Source organism: Lissotriton helveticus (assembly GCF_964261635.1).
Source record: "Lissotriton helveticus chromosome 3_1 unlocalized genomic scaffold, aLisHel1.1 SUPER_3_unloc_1, whole genome shotgun sequence".
Classification (NCBI taxonomy): domain Eukaryota; kingdom Metazoa; phylum Chordata; class Amphibia; order Caudata; family Salamandridae; genus Lissotriton; species Lissotriton helveticus.
In genome coordinates, this window is record NW_027611740.1 from 166,488 (window position 1) to 188,678 (window position 22,191).

General features: G+C 48.7%; 1 protein-coding gene across 1 annotated transcript; it reads left to right on the top strand.

Annotated features, from left to right (window-relative positions):
- Positions 1-2,146: 2,146 nt before the first annotated feature.
- On the top strand, positions 2,147-3,289 carry LOC144806642 (uncharacterized). The gene has a single exon (XM_078672961.1). The coding sequence runs from the start codon at positions 2,147-2,149 to the stop codon at positions 3,287-3,289; it is 1,143 nt and encodes a 380-aa protein (XP_078529087.1).
- The last annotated feature ends 18,902 nt before the right edge of the window (positions 3,290-22,191 follow it).

A 22,191-nucleotide genomic window follows, 5' to 3' on the forward strand; every position in this document is an offset into this window, starting at 1 on the left:
GCAGGTTATTCGAGGCTACAATATCTAAGGTGACTTTGCCGCCCCCAAAATTTGGTTCTCTTGACCCCACTTTGGCTTGGAAATCCATGCAGAGAGGGTTGTGGTCACTCTCCATCCTGTTTTTTACAATCATATCGATCAGCCTGTGCCATTCTCTGATGTCCACCAGGAAGTAATCCATTCGGCTAGAAAACCTACCATTATCGAATGTTTTATCCCCCTGGCGATCTGACGGGGTACGCCCATTAGGTGCTCTGAGTCCTCTCGCTAGACATAAAGCCTTAAGTTGGATGGCCACCTGTAACGGCGTAGCCCCATCACAAGTTCAGGGGTATGTACAGGGGTCACTTCTTCAGATGTCCACTATCTCCTCTCCTTCTTTACACTTCCCACAGAACGTCGATATTGACTTGGAAGACCAGGAGAAGGATACAATACAGTGGCCCTTTAATTCAGACTGGAACTACGAGTGGGAGTAGTCACGGCCCGACGTGGAGACGTCATATACGGAGAACGAGAAAGCAACAGTGTGTTTGTTCACCCGGAGGGAGAGAGGTGTCGATCAGAGCGAGGATAGCGGGAGAAGCAGAGCGGAGGAGAGAGCGGGAGTATTCGAAGAAGAGGAAGCGAGAGGCGACGAAAGGAAAACGGAGAAGGATAAGCCAGGAGGCCACCGACACCACGAGCCGCCCAGCCATACACCCGGGGGAGGTGTATGGCTCACACAGGTACGAAACAAAATCAAGGGCTGGGTCAGTAGTAGGAGTGTCTCTACCGCATAGCCTGGGCGTCCACAAGTCCCCGGTTCTATGTCCCCGACCCTGAGCACACATCCCTCACTGCGACGTTGTATATAGTTGTGTGGCACGGTTTGAGACTCCCTCACTCCTTTTCCCCTGAGAGTGGTAAAATAAGAGAACAGTTGACTTACCCCATCTTGTCTCACTCTGTTTGTACCGAGCGGCACGACGGAATCAGACGAGGCTGCAACACGACGGAATCCGGAAAGAAACCGTCCACAGGAAACTACCGAGCGCGGAAAAGAAGAGCCGAACGAAGCCGTTCACCGCGTCGGACTACGCATTCTGAGAAGAAGAGTTCTGACTTGTTGTATCATAAAATAAAGCCCATAAAGACTAAAACCCATGTGTTACCCTTTTATCCTGCGCCCGTCACAGTGGTGGAGAATGCGGGCATAACAACCATCTCTGGAGAAAAGATGGAAATAGTCGTGGATCAACTCGTGAAAGGCCAGGAAAGACTTGCATGGGTAATGGAACAACATCTAGTATCTGCACAAGCCGACAGAGAAATAATAAAAAAAGCAATAGAAGAAAAACCGGCGCAGTCCTGGGCTGATCCCTCATCAAGGGGAGGAAATACCGAAAGACCCCTGTCTCATGGAGCACCAGCCGTGTCTCTCCAAAAATATAGAACGGGGGAAGACCCCGACGCCTTTTTACAAAATTTTGAAAGGGCGGCTAGAGCTTGTGGCTGGCCCGTAACAAAGTGGCCTTTCTTCTTAGCACCCTTACTGGGAGGGGAGGCTCAGGCCGCCTACCAAGTGGCAAATCCAAATGGGGATACCACTTATGCAGAAATAAAAAGAATAATACTGGACCATTTGGGATTAGATCCGGAAGCTTATAGACTACTATTTAGGAAGGAGAGAGGCACCATCGGAGAGAACCCTAAAACTTTATTCGTAAGATTAAAAACGGCCGCCGACAAATGGCTTTCCCCTTCCACTAGTAGCAAAGAAGAAATACTCGATCGCATATATTTAGAGCAATTTCTCGAGGCTCTCCCTTATGCCACACAAAAGTGGTTTAGACAACATCACAATTTGACCACTACTCAAGCCGTAGAAATGGCATCCTCGTTTTCACGAGCACAACCGAAAAATCCCAATTATGACTTTGAAAGGGAGAAGAAAATGGTGGTACGTCCGTAAAGAAATTTTTCTAGAATCAAGGAAGCACCAAGACCACGTACATGGAGAACGGAAAACAGTGGACTGTCAGGGCCGCAGTGTTTTGATTGCGGACACTGGGGCCATATAGCACGCTCATGTCCTAAAAAGAGAGGTGAGAAGGAGCCTATGGATGTCGGATACCTTCCCAAAACAGTCCTCTACTCGGCCAAAATGAGTGGCGCTTTCCGAGTAAGTGTAAAAGTTAATGGGTATGATCTGCAAGCCTTGTTAGACTCCGGCTGTCGCCAGTCGTTCATTCAATCACAATATGTAACCTCGTCCCAATACGTTCCCAGGGGGTCCGTTAACATTAAGTGCGTGCACAGGGATATCAAACCATACCCGATAGCCAACATTTCCATTGACCCAACAGCAGGTACTCCACATGTGGTAAAAGTAGGCGTGATGTCCTCGTTGCCCGAAGATTTAATCATCGGAACCGATAACCCCGGCTTCCTGCAAATGTTTAAAAAAACATTAGATCCTATTGATAGCATAAAAATTGCCAGCTACGGTAGGTCAGAACCTGATGTCAACAAGGGGTCTGTCCGCCCTGAGGTGATTACAATAAACTTTGCAAAATTATCGAAGCATGCAACGTCACCCACCCGCGGTTCCACAAAGGCAGCGGGATATGACTTATATAGCGCCTATGACTATGAAATACCCGCCAGGGAAAAGGCTTTGATAAAAACTGACATTCAAATCGCAATTCCCCTCGGCTGTTGTGGCAGGATTGCTCCCCGCTCCGGTCTTGCTGCAAAGCACTTTATAGACGTCGGAGCCGGCGTGATTGATGAGGACTATAGAGGAAATGTGATGATTCTCCTCTTTAATTTGGGAACAGAGAAATTTGTGGTCCGGAAAGGGGACCGAGTGGCACAGTTGCTCTGTGAACAAATAGCCACACCCACGTTACGGGAACTAGATGAGTTAGATCACACTGACCGTGGGGTTGGGGGTTTTGGGTCTACTGACCGACATGAAAAGCCGATACCGGCTCTCCTCTCGCCTGATCCGTGGGTTCTGGATAGGAGTTTTAGATTTGCTCAAACTAGTGACCCCACTCTTTTTAATGCATGGGAACAAGCCAACCAGAGGCCCGAGGGATCCGATGGTTATCCAAAATTCTTGATTCAGGATGAGTTGCTTTACAGAATTGGAAAAGTGGGAGATTCACCCCAACTAATAGTGCCCACCTCTTTCCGAGATCAGGTACTTTTTTTTGGTCATAGCCACCTGGTTGCTGGTCATGCAGGGGCCGAAAAAACGACTCAAAATATCACCAAACACTTTTTCTGGCCAGGAATATAGAAGGACACGGAGACTTACTGTAGTAGGTGCGATATATGCCAGAGGTTGAACATGGTTCGACCGCCGGCTGTTCCGCTTCAACCTTTGCCCATTATTGGGAAACCCTTCGAAAGAGTAGGCATGGACCTTATTGGCCCCTTGCCCAAAACTTGTAAAGGGTTTCAACATATATTGGTCGTGGTCGACTATGCCACGAGATTCCCTGAGGCATTTCCGTTATCTGCGGCAAATTCGAAACAGGTTGGGGATAAAATGGTGGAACTCTTTAGTAGGGTCGGATTTCCAAAAGAAATTTTGACCGACCAAGGTACACCATTCATTTCAAAATTGATGAAAGACATATGCCGGACATTGGACATTCACCAGATCCGTACCTCTGTCTACCATCCGCAGACGGACGGTCTGGTGGAGAGATATAACCTCACTCTCAAATCTACCCTTCGCAAAATGATGGAAGTTAGTGGGGCCGATTGGGATAGGATGTTGCCACTTGCTTTATAGGCCATTAGAGCTCAAAAACCGAGCAGCACGGGAGTATCAGCCTTCGAATTGCTCCACGGGCGTCAACCCCGATCCCTTTTAGAAATGACTAGGGACGCATGGGTAAATGAAAAACCGGAGGAAACTGCGGCGACTCTGGACTATGCTAACAACCTCAAATCGAAAATTGGAAAGCTGAGAGATTTGGCCTTAACTCACCTTACAGCTAGCCAACACAGACAAAAACGTGCTTATGATCGAGGAAAGAAATGGAGGCAGCTACAAATCAATGACTGGGCTTTGGTTCTCCTGCCCTCCTCCACGCACAAATTCAAAGCGGAATGGATGGGTCCCTATAGAGTGGTCGGGACGATAGGTCGAACCAGTTACAAATTACAAGTTTCTCCCCTCAAACAGCAATCTTACCATATCAATCTTTTAAAAAAATGGTTGGGTCCTCCTCCATCCGAGATTCATTTGACTGATGCGACACGATCGACACTGTCTACATGGGACCAGCTTGTCCATTATGATGAACTAACTGCGCTACAACAAAGTGAACTTATGAAAATGCTAGAAAAGCATGGAGATGTATTTTCTAACCTGCCAGGGAGAACCTCGATGGCCGAGCATTGTATTGTGACTCCACCGGGAAAGAAGGTTAGGATTAGACCATATAGAGTTCCGGAAGCTCGATGATCAGCCATTAACAGTGAAATTTACGAGATGCTCCGCCTTGGTGTTATACAACCTTCCAAAAGCGATTGGTCTAGCCCCATAGTCATGGTTCCTAAACCTGATGGCAGCAGACGTTTCTACATGGACTTTCGAGCACTAAATGACATCTCGCTTTTTGATGCGTACCCTATACCCAGAGTGGACGAGCTCATTGAAAGACTGGGAAACTCAAAATATATCACTACCCTTGACTTGACTAAAGGGTATTGGCAGGTTCCTCTTCGGCCTGAAGATATGAAAAAGACAGCTTTTTCTACAGATGAGGGACATTTTGAATTTACCGTACTTCCTTTTGGGCTGCATGGAGCACCTGCAACGTTCCAGCGCCTAATGAACACTGTACTAGCCGGTTTGTCTGATTTCACGTCGGCTTATCTAGACGACATCGTAATATACAGTCCGGATTGGCAGACTCATCTCTGTCATCTACGAAAAGTGCTGGAGACTCTCCGACATGCTGGACTTACGGTTAACGCAAAAAAATGTGAGGTTGCCTTCCAGAAGGTCAAATACTTGGGGTACATATTGGGTCACGGATTAATTGAACCTCAGATTGAGAAAGTACGTGCTATCGCTGACACTCGATTCCCATCTACTAGAAAGGAAATGAGATCCTTCTTAGGACTTGTTGGTTATTACTGACGTTTTATTCCACAATTTGCTGATTTGGCTGCCCCTCTGACGGATGCCTTGAGAAACGTAGGAAAATCCTCCACGCCTGTGTTTCCTACTGAACAAATGCTCGAGGCCTTTCGAATATTGAAGTCTGTTATTACTTCTACGCCAGTACTCTCATCCCCAGACTTCTCTCACCCATTTTTGTTACATACTGATGCATCGGATTATGACATTGGGGCTGTGCTGTCTAAAGTGGACATTGATGGACATGACCATCCCATACTATATGTTAGCAGGAAGTTGTTCCCACGTGAGCTAAAATATGCTGCGATTGAGAAAGAATGCCTCGCCATCAAATGGGCTGTTGGCATACTATCTTGAGGGCCGTCGGTTTGACCTGTTCACTGATCATGCTCCACTACTGTGGATGGCTCGCAACAAGGCAAATAACGCTAGAGTCCTACGATGGTTCCTATCTCTACAGCCCTACTCCTTCTCTATTCATCACCGAAAGGGCGTTGAGAATATCAGGGCTGACTTTCTGTCACGTCACCCACTCCCCGATCGTGAGTGTCCTGAGGGGGAGGTGTGTAACGGCGTAGCCCCATCACAAGTTCAGGGGTATGTACAGGGGTCACTTCCTCAGATGTCCACTATCTCCTCTCCTTCTTTACACTTCCCACAGAACGTCGATATTGACTTGGAAGACCAGGAGAAGGATACAATACAGTGGCCCTTTAATTCAGACTGGAACTACGAGTGGGAGGAGTCACGGCCTGACGTGGAGACGTCATATACGGAGAACGAGAAAGCAACAGTGTTAGATCGGGGGTCTCTAGTTGGCAGAGGTAGGTACCACTGTCCAAATAGGGACCCTTGCTTCTAGTCAGGGCAAGGAGATAACCCTCTGAGATAACCCCTGCTCACCCTCTAGGTAGCTTGGCACGAGCAGTCTAGGCTAACCAGAGGCAATGCGTAAAGTATTTGTACCAACACTCACAGTAACACAGTGAAAACACCACAAACTGACTCCACAACAGTTTAGAAAAATAAAGGTATTTTTAATCTAAACTACACAAGACCAAAACGACAAAAATCCAACATACACAGTTCAAGAATATGGTTTCAAAAAGAGTTCTTAAGGTTGCGTTAGAATTCTCTACGTTGCGATAGAATTCTCTACAGATGCGTGAAAAGTTCACAGTTGCGTCACGTTTACTCACAGTACCTTTTAGTTGCAACAAAGTTCCGAAAGCAGAAGCTGGTGCGGTGGAAAACAAGCGATGCGTTGCTCCTGAGACCCTGGGGAGGCGATGCGACAGCCCCGCTGCAGCAGCGGGCGTGTTGCGACGAATCCGGTCTGTATGGGGAGGAAGGCCACTTGTATGGATTCCGGTGCGTAGGTTCCGTAGGAAGTCTGTTCTCGCAAAGGCACGATGCGACGATCTCGTAGGGGCTGCGACGAACTCCGGGGCGACGATGCGTGGTCCAGCGGGGATCCTCTCTCTCGCAGCTCCTCGATGCGTTGATTCTGCGACGACACTCGCAGCGACGTGATGCGACCCTCAAGCAAGCGGTGCGGCGATCTCACCCAGCGACGACAGGCTCTGCGACGATACTCGCAGCGATGTTCGATTCTCCTGCACCGGTCTGGTGCGTCCCGCAAACAAAGGATGCGACGTCTCTGGCAGCGGCGTCAGGCGCTGCGACGATCTCGACCTCCGTAGCGGCGGGAAACTTCTCGCACTGTCGGGGATGCGCTCCGCAAGCGAGCGATGCGACACTTTTCAGATTCAAAAAGTCTCTCAAGCTTAGTTTCAAGCTTCCCAGCTCAGGTCCAACCTCCAGAGGCCCCACAACTGGATCAAGCACTCTAGGAGGGACAGAACTCTCTCAGCAGAGTTCAGGGAAGCTGGGGGTGAAGTCCTTTTGTTCCTGGGACTTCAAAACAGGGAGCCAGCTCTTCTCAGGCCCTTGGAGATTCCTTCAAGACAGGGGACACAGCTCAGCAGCAAAGTCCTTCCCCTCTCCTTGGCAGCAAAGCAACAGGTCAGTCCAGCAGAGCAACAGCAGGAAAATCTGCCTTCTTCAGTTTCAGCTTTCTCCTTGGCAGAGGTTCCTTCTTGATTTCCAGGATGATCTAATTTTCTGTTGTCAGGGGTCCTGTACTTATACCCCTAAAGTCTTTGTTCTCTTGGTGCATGTGGGCCCTGAGCCCGGTCTAAACCAGTTCTGGGTGGATCCTGAGCACTTTGTTTTGCTGGCTGCATCTTTCCTTTCAGAGTGAGGGGCAGGGTCCTCAGCCGCCCAGCAGGGGGGTGGAGCCAGCATTGTGGAAGGCAGGCACAGCCCTATTCAGCCCAGGTGCTAACTCCTCCCACCACTCCAGTTGCAACTGCAGTCATTCAGCCTAGTGCTGACTCATCCATCCTGCTGGGGAATTCCCCAGCCCCTGTCACTCACAAACCAGACAGTCAATACACAAACAGCCCAAGGCACACAGAAGGGTTAGACAAGAGAACAGCAACTTTCTAAAAGTGCTGTTCTCAAACACAGGATCTAAAAACAATCTTTCCTAAAAGATGTGTTATTAAATTCTGAGTTCAGGGATACTAGATACTTATGTCCTATCTTGTTCCTATGAGAAGAAATGCTGTTAACCACTGTAGCCAGCATCCCCCATGTTAATCTATGGAGCAAGATAACCTTACAATAGTGAAAAACGAAAATGGCTGTAATTCACTACCAGAACATGTTACCTGCACCAGTACATGCTCTACTTTTCACATACACTGCACCCTGCCCAGGGGGGTACCTTGGGCCTTCCATAGGGGTGGCTGATGTGCACGAAAAGGGAAGGGTTAGGCCTGGTCAGTGGGGACACTGACCAGGAGGACATGGCAGTTCTAAACCGCCCATAGGCACTGCAGTGGCAGGCCTGAGACACCATTTTAGAGCTACTCCTGTGGGTGGCACAATCAGTCCTGCAGGCCCACTAGTAGCATTTGTCATCACCAGCCCTGGCACACCCAGTGCACTTTACTAGGGACTTCATAGTGATACAAATATGCCAAACAGGTATATTCAATCAGAATAATAATTTACACAGGGAGCACTTACACTCTGGCACTGATCAGCAGTGGCAGAGGGTCCAAAGCATCTAAACCAGCAAAAACGAAATCCAGCACACCATCAAAAATACAGGAGGTAGAGGCAAAAAGATAGGGGGAAACCACGCCAAAGATGCCAGGTCTAACACGTGTCCCCTCCAGCTGAAAGTGGGGAGAACTACCCACCCTCTTGGGAGTTCTCTTCACTAAGGCGGAAAAACCTGGACAGACCATCAGCGTTGGCGTGTTCTGTACCAGGGCGGTGTTCCACCGTAAAGTCCATTCCCTGTAGGGAGATGGACCACCTCAACAGCTTTGGATTCTCACCTCTCATCTACATTAACCATCTGAGGGGCCTGTGGTCGGTCTGAACACGGAAGTGAGTCCCAAACAGGTAGGGCCTCAAATTTTTCAGAGCCCAGACCACAGCAAATGCTTCTCTCTCAATCGCACTCCACCTCTGTTCCCTGGGGAGTAGTCTCCTGCTAATGAAGGCTACCGGCTGGTCTCCTCCCTCCTCAGTGATTTGTGAGAGTACTGCTCCCACACCATGCTCTGAAGCGTCTGTCTGAACTATGAACTCACTGGAAAAGTCAGGTGCCTTGAGCACCGGCGCTGTGCACATAGCAGTTTTCAGGGTTTCAAAAGCAGTTTGGCAGGCGTCAGTCCAGTCAACTCTTTTGGGTAACTTCTTGGAAGTGAGTTCTGTCAAGGGGGCGACAATGGTGCCATATCCCTTGACAAACCGTCGGTAATACCCGGTGAGTCCTAAAAAGGCCCTCACCTCTGTCTGGGTCTTGGGGGGCTCCCAAGCCAGAATGGTATCAATCTTGGCCTGTAGGGGCGCCACTTGGCCGCTCCCCACCTGGTGTCCCAAATACACCACAGATCCCTGCCCTATCTGGCACTTGCTGGCCTTGATAGTGAGGCCTGCCCTTTGCAGAGCCTTCAACACTTCGCAGAGGTGTTGCAGGTGTTCCTCCCACGTGGAGCTGAACACAGCAATGTCATCCAGGTATGCGGCGCTGAATTCCTCCAGCCCGGTCAGTACCTGGTTAACCAGCCTCCGGAATGTGGCAGGGGCATTCTTCAACCCAAAGGGCATGACACGGAACTGGAAGTGCCCCTCTGGTGTTGAAAATGCAGACCTCTCTTTGGCCCCATCAGTTAAGGCAATCTGCCAGTACCCCGAAGTCAAATCAAATGTACTGAGGTACTGGGCAGCTCCCAACCGATCCACGAGCTCATCAGCTCTGGGGATGGGGTGTGCGTCAGTCTTCGTGACTGCATTGAGCCCACGGTAGTCCACGCAAAACCGGAGTTCTGGAGGGCCACCGGGGGTAGCAGCTTTCTTGGGTACCAAGACCACTGGGCTAGCCCAGGGGCTGCTGTAGGGCTCAATCACCCCTAGCGCCAACATCTTGGAAACCTCTTCCTTGATGCTGGCCCTGACCTTGTCAGCTACCCTGTAAAATTTCTGTTTCACAGGCAGACTGTCTCCAGTGTCCACATCATGGACGCACCAGTTGGTGACTCCTGGGGTCAGGGAGAACAGGGAGGAGAACTGACCCAACACTTGGCGACAGTCACTCTGCTGTTCTGGGGTCAGGGTGGGCGAGAGGACCACACCATCCACTGACCCATCTTGCTCCTTAACTGCCAGGAGGTCAGGGAGAGGATCACTATCCTCTTCCATTCCTGCATCTGTAGCCAGGAGCATGGTTACTTCAGACCTCTTAAAGTGTGGTTTGAGGCGGTTCACATGCAAGACTCTCAGGGGCTGCCTGGGAGTCTTCAGGTTAACCAGGTAGGTTACCTCACTCTTCCTTTCCACCACCTCATATGGCCCAGTCCACTTGTCTTGGAGCGCACAAGGCTCCACTGGCGCCATCAACCACACTTCCTGCCCAGGTTGAAATTCGACCAGAGTGGTATTCTGGTCATACCATCTTTTCATTTCTTCCTGGCTTGCTTCCAGGTTCGCCTGAGCGAGCTTCCTGAAGCGTTGTGTCTGGTTGCGGATGGCCAGCACATAGCTGAACACATCCTGGGGGGTTTTCCCACAGGACGTTTCCCAACCCTCCTTCACCAGTGAGAGAGGTCCTCTAACAGGGTGGCCATACAGGAGTTCAAAGGGACTGAACCCTAAGGACTTCTGAGGCACCTCCCTGTAGGCAAACAACAGGCATGGTAATAAGACGTCCCACTTGCGTCTCATGGGTTCCGCTAGGCCCATAATCATACCTTTCAGGGTCCGGTTGAACCTTTCAACCAACCCATTTCCTTGAGGGTGGTAAGGAGTGGTGAACTTATAAGTTACCCCACACTCCTCGCACAGAGACTTCATGTACTTAGAGATGAAGTTGGTACCCCGGTCGGAGACCACCTCTCTGGGGAACCCCACACGGGAAAAGATCCCCATCAATGCACGGCCCACCACGGGTGCTGTGATTGTCCTGAGAGGGACTGCCTCCGGGTAACGAGTGGCATGGTCCACCAAGACCAGGATGAACCTGTTGCCTAAGGCCGTCTTGGGGTCCAGGGGCCCTACGATGTCTATGCCCACCCGCTCGAAAGGGGTGCTCACCACTGGGAAGGGCTGAAGGGGGGCCTTCAGCTTCATTCCAGTCTTGCCACTGGCTTGACAGGTTTGGCAAGATCTGCAAAAGGAACCAAGGTGCTTTCTCATCTGGGGCCAGTGAAAGTGGGTGACAAGCCGGTTTAGGGTCTTGTCTTGCCCCAGATGTCCTGCAAGAGGCACGTCATGAGCCAGACCCATTAGGAAGTTTCTGAAGCGCTCGGGTACCACCAGCACACGGGCTGCACCGGGCTCAGCAAACTTAGGCTCACTATACAACAAGTCATCTTCCCAGTAGATAAAGTGATCTCTGGCTGCTCCACCTGCTGCCTGGTCTACAGCCTGTTGCCGCAGACCCTCGAGGGAAGGGCATTCTTTCTGCGCCTGGCAGAATTCCTCCCTGGAGGGACCACCTTCTTGCTGCCAATGGGTCAGCTCAGGCAATTCTCCCAGTTCGGCTACCTGTTCTCCTGTAGGTTCCAGGGCATCCCCCTCGGGTTCTGCTCCTTCCTGGACCGTGGGAACGGCTGGGGCTGGTTTCCCGCGACCTCTGCCTCTTCCTCTCCTGGCAGGTCTCTGGGCCACTGTTTCAGGCTCCAGTTCTGCTGACTCCCCCCTACTGGCTGTCATGGCACGTGTGGACACACAGATCCACGCAGGTAAACCCAACATCTCCAAGTGAGTTCTGTGTTCTACATCCTTCCATGGAGAACTCTCCAGGTCGTTACCTAACAGACAGTCTACAGGCAAGGCATCACTGACAACTACCTCCAAAAGACCAGAGACTCCCCCCCATTCAAAGGGAACACGCGCCAGCTTGCTGAAGCGCACTGAACTGTCAGCTGCCACTACAGGGCGGAGTACACCAGGGATGATTTGCTCTTCAGACACCCACTGACACCTCACGGATGTCACGCTGGCTCCTGTGTCTCTCAGAGCCTCAATCTCCCTCCCATTGATGGTCACCTTCTGCCCATATTTCTTAGTGTTAGAGGGCAGTAAGGTTTCCTGGACCACCTCTTGGTCTCCTAGAGAGACAAGGGTCATAAATGCTAGCTCCCCCCAATCACTGGAAACCAAATCCCCTCCCAAAGCTACACTAGCTAACGCTGGGGCGGGGGCACCAGTGGGTGCTTGCTTCTTCTTGGGACATTTTGGAGCTATGTGACCCACCTCATTGCAGTGATAGCAGGTAGGTGGGCCCCTGTTGTCTTTATTGTCCCGCCTGCCCTTAGAGGGTCATGGCTGTTTAGGTTTGGGGGGTTGGGATTCCTTTCCCTGTGAACTATTTTGGGGCCCTTCTGAGAACTCCTTTTGATTACCCTTGTCCCCCCCACTCTTCTGCTGGGGACCCTGCCCACCTTTGGATGTGGTACCCACAATTCCTCTGTGGACCCTGGTACTGGTCCAGCGGTACGCCTCCTTAGCAAGCTCAATGGGGTCTGTCAGCTTGCTGTCTAAAAGATGCTGGCGCAGCTCTGGAACACCAAGACTACTCAAGTGCTCCCAACTGATTAAATGCAACAACCCCTTAAAATCAGTTACTTTACTGCCCTTCATCCAACCTTCCAGTGCACGCGAGTACAAATTCACACACTCCATCCAAGTCTCAGACTCTCTCTTCTTGGAGTTCCTAAACTGCAGTCTGTACTCCTCTGGGGTAAGGCCATACCTGAGACATAAGGCCTCCTTCATATTGGGGTAGGTCATGGCACCTGCTAATTCTAAGGGCTCTAGAGCACTCCTCCCAGAAGCCTCAAAATGTTTCCACAGGCCCGCCCCCCAATGCTGATCAGGCACACCATTCATCTTCAATGCAATTTCATACGAAGTGAACCAGGCATAAATATCCTCACCCCTATGGTAATTCTGTACCAGGTCCTTGGGAATATATACTTTACCCCCATGCACTGGCTGCGCGCTGCCACCATTAGAACTGGCATCCACCTCCTTGGCTTTAAGATCCAGTTCTTTCATGCTCAACTCATGAGCCAAAAGCAATTTCTTTTCCTCTAGGGCACGAGCCTCTCTCTTGTCTTCCGCTGCCCTTTCTTTCTCCAATTCCAATTGCCTCAGTTTCATTTTCATGACTTCCAAGTCATACTCTCTTACTCTCTGATTTTCTTGTACCTCTTCTGGGGAGAGGCCCCTACCGGAGTGGTTGCTGCCAGCTCCTGAGCCTACTCTGCCCACTGGCAGATCTTTGACTTAAAAACCATTTTCTACATCCGCATCATCATCTCCCTCTTGTGCCTCCCAATGAGCCTTCAAGATTTTCTGTAGCTCCTCCTTTCTGTAGGCGCTCTTTATGGGGCACTCAAACTCAAGGCAGAATTTCCTAAGTTGCTCAACTTTGTATGAATACAAATCTTCAATGGCAAACTCCAATTCTACTTCTGCCTCCTTACTGGGTGCTTTCCCATTCACAGACATGATGCTTGGAAGAGTTACTCAAAAATAGAAAAACCAAAAACCAGTAGTATGCGGTGGCGTAGTGGTCTGCACTCACTAGTGATGTACACCAATTACCGTGGGTCAAGTACAAATACAAGTTCAAATCCCACCGCCTGACCACCAAGGTTAGATCTGGGGGTCTCTAGTTGGCAGAGGTAGGTACCACTGTCCAAATAGGGACCCTTGCTTCTAGTCAGGGCAAGGAGATAACCCTCTGAGATAACCCCTGCTCACCCTCTAGGTAGCTTGGCACGAGCAGTCTAGGCTAACCAGAGGCAATGCGTAAAGTATTTGTACCAACACTCACAGTAACACAGTGAAAACACCACAAACTGACTCCACAACAGTTTAGAAAAATAAAGGTATTTTTAATCTAAACTACACAAGACCAAAACGACAAAAATCCAACATACACAGTTCAAGAATATGGTTTCAAAAAGAGTTCTTAAGGTTGCGTTAGAATTCTCTACGTTGCGATAGAATTCTCTACAGATGCGTGAAAAGTTCACAGTTGCGTCACGTTTACTCACAGTACCTTTTAGTTGCAACAAAGTTCCGAAAGCAGAAGCTGGTGCGGTGGAAAACAAGCGATGCGTTGCTCCTGAGACCCTGGGGAGGCGATGCGACAGCCCCGCTGCAGCAGCGGGCGTGTTGCGACGAATCCGGTCTGTATGGGGAGGAAGGCCACTTGTATGGATTCCGGTGCGTAGCTTCCGTAGGAAGTCTGTTCTCGCAAAGGCACGATGCGATGATCTTGTAGGGGCTGCGACGATCTCCGGGGCGACGATGCGTGGTCCAGCGGGGATCCTCTCTCTCGCAGCTCCTCGATGCGTTGATTCTGCGACGACACTCGCAGCGACGTGATGCGACCCGCAAGCAAGCGGTGCGGCGATCTCACCCAGCGACGACAGGCTCTGCGACGATACTCGCAGCGATGTTCGATTCTCCCGCACCGGTCTGGTGCGTCCCGCAAACGAAGGATGCGACGTCTCTGGCAGCGGCGTCAGGCGCTGCGACGATCTCGACCTCCGTAGCGGCGGGAAACTTCTCGCACTGCGCTCCGCAAGCGAGCGATGCGACACTTTTCAGATTCAAAAAGTCTCTCAAGCTTAGTTTCAAGCTTCCCAGCTCAGGTCCAACCTCCAGAGGCCCCACAACTGGATCAAGCACTCTAGGAGGGACAGAACTCTCTCAGCAGAGTTCAGGGAAGCTGGGGGTGAAGTCCTTTTGTTCCTGGGACTTCAAAACAGGGAGCCAGCTCTTCTCAGGCCCTTGGAGATTCCTTCAAGACAGGGGACACAGCTCAGCAGCAAAGTCCTTCCCCTCTCCTTGGCAGTAAAGCAACAGGTCAGTCCAGCAGAGCAACAGCAGGACAATCTTCCTTCTTCAGTTTCAGCTTTCTCCTTGGCAGAGGTTCCTTCTTGATTTCCTGGATGATCTAATTTTCTGTTGTCAGGGGTCCTGTACTTATACCCCTAAAGTCTTTGTTCTCTTGGTGCATGTGGGCCCTGAGCCCGGTCTAAACCAGTTCTGGGTGGATCCTGAGCACTTTGTTTTGCTGGCTGCATCTTTCCTTTCAGAGTGAGGGACAGGGTCCTTAGCCACCCAGCAGGGGGGTGGAGCCAGCATTGTGGAAGGCAGGCACAGCCCTATTCAGCCCAGGTGCTAACTCCTCCCACCACTCCAGTTGCAACTGCAGTCATTCAGCCTAGTGCTGACTCATCCATCCTGCTGGGGAATTCCCCAGCCCCTGTCACTCACAAACCAGACAGTCAATACACAAACAGCCCAAGGCACACAGAAGGGTTAGACAAGAGAACAGCAACTTTCTAAAAGTGCTGTTCTCAAACACAGGATCTAAAAACAATCTTTCCTAAAAGATGTAATATTAAATTCTGAGTTCAGGGATACTAGATACTTATGTCCTATCTTGTTCCTATGAGAAGAAATGCTGTTAACCACTGTAGCCAGCATCCCCCATGTTAATCTATGGAGCAAGATAACCTTACAATAGTGAAAAACGAAAATGGCTGTAATTCACTACCAGAACATGTTACCTGCACCAGTACATGCTCTACCTTTCACATACACTGCACCCTGCCCAGGGGGGTACCTTGGGCCTTCCATAGGGGTGGCTGATGTGCACGAAAAGGGAAGGGTTAGGCCTGGTCAGTGGGGACACTGACCAGGAGGACATGGCAGTTCTAAACCGCCCATAGGCACTGCAGTGGCAGGCCTGAGACACCATTTTAGAGCTACTCCTGTGGGTGGCACAATCAGTGCTGCATGCCCACTAGTAGCATTTGTCATCACCAGCCCTGGCACACCCAGTGCACTTTACTAGGGACTTCATAGTGATACAAATATGCCAAACAGGTATATTCAATCAGAATAATAATTAACACAGGGAGCACTTACACTCTGGCACTGATCAGCAGTGGCAGAGGGTCCAAAGCATCTAAACCAGCAAAAACGAAATCCAGCACAGCATCAAAAATACAGGAGGTAGAGGCAAAAAGATAGGGGGAAACCACGCCAAAGATACCAGGTCTAACAAACAGTGTGTTTGTTCACCCGGAGGGAGAGAGGTGTCGATCAGAGGGAGGATAGCGGGAGAAGCAGAGCGGAGGAGAGAGCGGGAGTATTCGAAGAAGAGGAAGCTAGAGGCGACGAAAGGAAAACGGAGAAGGATAAGCCAGGAGGCCACCGACACCACGAGCCGCCCAGCCATACACCCGGGGGAGGTGTATGGCTCACACAGGTACGAAACAAAATCAAGGGCTGGGTCAGTAGTAGGAGTGTCTCTACCGCATAGCCTGGGCATCCACAAGTCCCCGGTTCTATGTCCCCGACCCTGAGCACACATCCCTCGCTGCGAGGTTGTATATAGTTGTGTGGCACGGTTTGAGACTCCCTCACTCCTTTTCCCCTGAGAGTGGTAAAATAAGAGAACAGTCGACTTACCCCATCTTGTCTCACTCTGTTTGTTTGTACCGAGCGGCACGACGGAATCAGACGAGGCTGCAACACGACGGAATCCGGAGAGAAACCGTCCACAGGAAACTACAGAGCGCGGAAACAGAAGAGCCGAACGAAGCCGTTCACCGCGTCGGACTACGCATTCTAAGAAGAAGAGTTCTGACTTGTTGTATAAAAAATAAAGCCCATAAAGACTAAAACCCATGTGTTCCCTTTCATCCTGCGCCCGTCACACCACCGCTGTCCATCTTCTAACTGCGGGTAATTCAAGCTGAGGGACGCCCCATTTGCTGTCCTCCTCAGCAGCTAGAATTTGGTCCTCTTGACCAAGTGGTTCAAAGGTAGTGTTGACATCACCCCCCACAATAAGTTGGGTTGGGAGCGCCTCAAGCTCGTGGTCGAGAGCAGTGATTACTTCAGATGTTTGGCCCCCCGCTACTCCCCTAGCATAAATGTTAAAGATAGCCACCCCCTGGTCGTTAGCCCATGTAATGTTAACTGACAAAATGTCATTTGATGGGGAACTACTTTGCTGGATTCTACAGCATAATGATTGGCGAATCCAGATTATCAGGCCCCCTGATGGGCGACCTTTAGGATTTTTTGTAGCTGGTACCTGGAAGTTAAGGAACCCAAAACGATGTACTGGGATCAATGACCATGTTTCCTGGAACAGAATGATGTCAAAATGGTCAATAAAGTTACACCATTCTGGAGATGTTAACTTGTTAGCAATTCCGGCAACGTTCCAAGAAAGAAAGGACAACCCTGCCTCAACTGCTGGGAAGCATAAAGAGTCCTGAGTTGTTAGCATGCCTTGGGTTTCAACCTCCAACCCGGATTCAGGTTCTATATTAATAAATGGATAGCCTGATGGTTCTAATGGAAGTACCTCTAAACCAGGACTAATACATAACTCCAACAGATTGGAGCAGCACTATTGTTCGGGATCTTTATTCTCTGTTCTCTTCCCTGAAAAATTTGATTCACCCACCCTTTTTACTTGGGTCGTAGAAATAACATTGGTAAGAGTAATCCCCTCAGCTATGGGAACACACGTTCTATCAAGCTCGGCTAGTTCTTTGAGCACAACACTATCAGCCCTCCCAAGTCAATCGCATTCGTTCAAGTCTGACAGTGCCGCAAACCTATTTTCAAGGCTAATTCCCCATTCGCTGATTTGGACACCCCTGCCCCACTTATTTGACACCGAATTCCACTTTGTCCTTAATATGCTAGAATTCGCTGTACTACCTCTACAATAGAAAAAATCAAGTGTTAGCGGAATTATATCAGCGCTCCTACGTTGTGGGGGGATTATATTTGTCAGGACGTTAGGAAGTACATCTGGACCTATCTTCCTCCATCACTACCCTTGTGTTGCTGTATCGCTCAGTCTCTTCTCACTCCCCCTTAGTCTCTTTCCATAACATCATCCCTCTCTCACCTTCAGTCACTCCACTTCTCTCACTCCTCACTCGCTTTCGCTCACTCCCCTTCTTTTATTCCCTCTCTCACTCCCCTTTCTTTCATCCGTCTCTAAATCTCTTCCTCTGTCTCAGTCACTATAACGGTCTTATTCCTTCACACTCCCTCAGTCTCCTTCTGTTTGTCTCTTTCACTGTCTTCCTCTCTCTTCACTATTTTTCCTTTTCTTTTCTCTCTTTCCATAAATACTTGTCTCTCACTTACTTCTTTTTCCTTTCTCTTAATATGCTTCTTTTTCAATCACTCCACTCCTCTCACACTTATATCCCTTCCCTCACTGTCACTGCCCTTCACTCAATCTGAGTCCTCTTCCCTCACTTCATGTTTTCCTCTCTCTGCATCACTCTCATTCCCTTTCTCCTGCTCTCATTCCCTCACAACCACTCACTCTCTTTTGCCCACTCCATCCGTCAATCCCCTTCCCTTATTCCCCTTTCCTCAATGTCTTTTACTAAGTCTCATTCCTTTAGTCTCTTACTCCTTTCACTCCATTTCTCTCTCCCTCTCTCCCTCTGTTTCACTCAGTCTAACCACTTCATTTCCTGTCAGTCACTTGCTCTCCTTCTCTTTCTCTCTCACTCTCTCCCTCTGTTTTTTCCCCTCACCCTTCCTTTCTTTCTCTTTCTGTTTTCTTAATCTTCTTTCTTCTGTCTTTCTACCATTCCCCCACTCTCCCTCCCTCACTTTCCTTCTCTCTTAAGTTTATTTCTTCTCCCTCATTCTCCTTCCCTCACCCTCATACCCCTTCTCTAACTGTTACTGCCCTTCACTCACCGTCACTCCCCTTACCCCACTACACTTCCTCCTGTCTGTATCTCACACCCCTTCTGTTTTCCAGTCTCTTACCCTCACTCTCCCTCACTCTCCTTTCCTCATTGAAATCCTGACTCCCCTTCCCTCACTCTGCTCTCCTAACTCCCTCCATTCCCTCACTCTACTTCTCTCTCCCTCACTCTCCACCTCTCACTTTCACTTACCCCCTTTTCTCATCCTTTTACCCCTTCTCTCACCATCACTCCACTTCTCTTACCTTTACTCCCTTTACCCTTGTCTACTTCTACCTCTCTCCGTCTGTTACTCCCCTTCCCTGTGTACGTCCCCTGCTCCCCTTTTCTCACTCCCCCTCCCTCACTTTCCTTTCCTTACTGCCATTCCCAACTCTTTCACTCACCTTACTTCACTCCCCTACCCTTAGTCCCCTTGTTTCAGTCACTCTTTGACTCCCCTTTCCTCACTCATCATACTCCCCTTTCCTCACTCATTCTCTCAGTCCCTTCCTCCCCTTCACTCAGTCATTTCAGTCATTCATTTATACACTACACATTCATTCAAAAGAAGACTGACACCGTGTATAAGAAATACAGCTCTTCTTGGAAAAGTGTAGTTAGTTCTGAAAATAACTTTTTTTTGTTTTGTTCTTTTATATATTTTTTTCTTTTTTTAAAGTTTTATATTTGTTTGTGTTTTTTGTTCAAGAACAGGAAACAGGAAATGAAAAACTGTTCAACGGGAACAAAGTAAATGAAATGTAAAAAAAATATCTACTCTGGGAGCATTGGTGCTGCACAATTTTAATTTCGATAAAGTTGAGGCTCTGCTCCCCGTAGCCGAATATCTCATTGCATATATTGCACCTCATGAGCACTGTGCTCAGGAACGGGCGTATATCCAATGCTGATGTAGATGGTGAGGCATAAGGTGCTCCCGTTGATGTGCTGGGCACAGCAGGTGGTAGTTGAGATGCGAGGGCTCTGGTTGAAGACTGTGCATACTGTGGAGGGTGCACATTCCTCACGTGCCTTATCATAGTATGAATGGAAAAGGAATACTTCGTTTGAGGATTTCCCCTGGAGAGGAAACATCCACAAATGGTGCATGTCACCTTTGGGGCATTTACTTTTTTCTGCCCCTGAGGATATGTAAACAATTGCCAAATGAATGATTGTTTGGTCTTCTTTGCAGGTGCCTGATGTTCCTGGACATCTGACTCAGAAGAGGAATCCATTCTTCCTGCCATCTTTTCAAATCTTTGGAACAATCCTTGAAGAAAGCTGGAAAGGTCCTTCTCCCAAAAGAGTGAAACAGATAGTGAGGGAAGTGGGTGGGAATTTTGAAGATTCTGGAACAGAAACTACTATAAACCAATCAAAAGTGTTGTTTTCTTTTTTTTTTTTGTATTCCTCATATACCAAATAAAAACAGGGCGTTCCTGATGGGGAGTCCCCTCCTCTCTCCTATATCTGTGTTCTTCCGTCTTCGATATTTGAGACCCTAGGAGAGAGAGAGAGACATAACCCCTCTAGTCTTCACTGTTTGCTCGACCCGCTCCAATCATATCTCACTGGGAGGCCCTTGGGTAGATTGGAAGTTGAGCCTCAACAGTGCCCAGGTGAAATCATCGGAATACCTTCATCTGTTCCGCCACACCACCAGGGCTGCCCAGATCTTATCATCACTCGAGATATCACAGGCCATGTCAGACTCACTAACATATAAAGCATGTTTCAAACAGTCTGGAAAAGTAGGTGCTTTCTCGTTCTTCCAGGCCCTGCAAATTTCTCGCCTTGCCATTAGCATCATATAGAAGATGAATTTGGATGCCATATCGTCAAGATGATATTCGTTAACAAACCCAAACATGATTATCCTGGCAGTTATCACAAATTGAATGTTCAATACTCCAGCGATAAACTCGCCCATCTTTAACCAGTAATTTGAAAGCATTGGGCAATCTACAAACATGTGTATATCATCAGCAGAAGGGAGTCTGCACCTAGGGCAACGATATTCTGTGTTCGTAATTCTGACTAGTTTTTTGGGTGAGATGTATACTCTATACAGAGTGAACAGATGATTCCTCTTAAGTGGAGCTGGCTTGACCACTGCATGCCTCATTGTAAAAGAGTCTACCCATAAGTCCTGGAGATTGTTGTATTCCAAATCAACACCGTCGCACCATATCTTTTGGAGTTCAGGTTCTGCCACTCCCTCTGCCTCCATCATAGCCCAATACCAAAAGGATAACTCCTTCTTCCATATCCCCTTTCTGGTTACTGAGTCAAACGATGGATTTGGCGGGCTGAAAACCCGTGGCCTAGTGGCCCACCAGCCCGAGAGTTGATAGTATTTGAACCTGGTGAGGGTTCTTCTAGTTAATCTAGAAAGTGATTCCCAATCAATGAGCTGTGAGTCATTTTGTATATCTCTCCAGTGTGTTATACCCGCCAATCTCAGGGAATGTGCTAGTTGGTCCTTAAGGCATTCAGGGGTCCCCGAGGAATCCCAGATCGGGGCCTGGGGAGCATAATAAGGAATTCCCAGCTTTTTTCTAAAAAAACACCCAGTTTTTTAAGGCTGCACCTAGAATCTTTAGCCTCACTTTCTTGTAAAACCTGGGATCCCCGAACTTGAACAAAAAACTATTCATGTCCTTGGGGTATGCCTTGTAACAGCGTCTGGAACAAACGGCCCAGGGAAGATGTATCAGCCTTGTCGGCCAATTGCCTGAAGTTTTTCAGCTGGAACGAGTGGCAATATATGAGTACATCTGGCAAGGCTAGACTTACGGATTTTAGTTTTCTCCTCAGTTTTTTCCAAGATATTCTTGGTGACTTTGTATTCCATATGAATGAGCCTATTTTCCCCTGTATTTTAGCTATATCTTTTGGGCTGAAAGTTAACGGAATTGAATTGAACAAGAAGGTGATTTTAGGTAAGATAACCATTTTTATTAAATTTACTATTCCGAATATATTCAGTGGGAGACCAGACCAATGTTGTAAGAGGCTATAAATCTCCTTATGTACTCTATCAAGATTTATTTTGGGAATCTGTTTAATATCCTGGGCCAAGTGGATTCCCAAATATCTCATCCTCGACTTAACCCCCAAAAACTCTTCCTCTGAATTCCACTGCATAAGCTCGGTCTTTTCCTTGTTTATTTTGTAGCCTGAGATCGCCCCAAAATCTTCTGCTCAGTCAAAAAGTCGAGGGATAGCCTCTTCAGGATTGGAGGTAAACATTAAAAGGTCGTAAGCATATAGGGTAAACTTTAATGCTAAGTCGGCGATTTTAAAGGGTTTCAACAGAGGGTCTGATCTCAACTGAATAACAAAAGGTTCAATATACAAATTAAACAAAAGAGGGGAGAGGGGACACCCCTGCCTAGTACCGCGCGATATTTGTACCCAGTCCGTAAGAAGGCCGTTCACCAGAATTTTAGCCTTAGGGCTTGAGTATAACGAACGAATCGATGATATATAATTTATTGGGATGCCAAATGCGGTTAATGCCTCCCATAAATAAGACCAATTGACCTGGTCAAAAGCCTTTGCGGCGTTGATGGCCACTATAGTCAAAGGGAGTTTCTCATTGGTAGCAACATCTATAGCACCGATGGCCTGAAATGTGAGTTCATTCAACTGCCTGCCCGGCATAAAGCCCCTCTGATCCTCGTG

Bases quoted from the DNA above. Each gene is read 5' to 3' on its own strand.
- LOC144806642 (XM_078672961.1), top strand. From the start codon at position 2,147: ATGAGTGGCGCTTTCCGAGTAAGTGTAAAAGTTAATGGGTATGATCTG.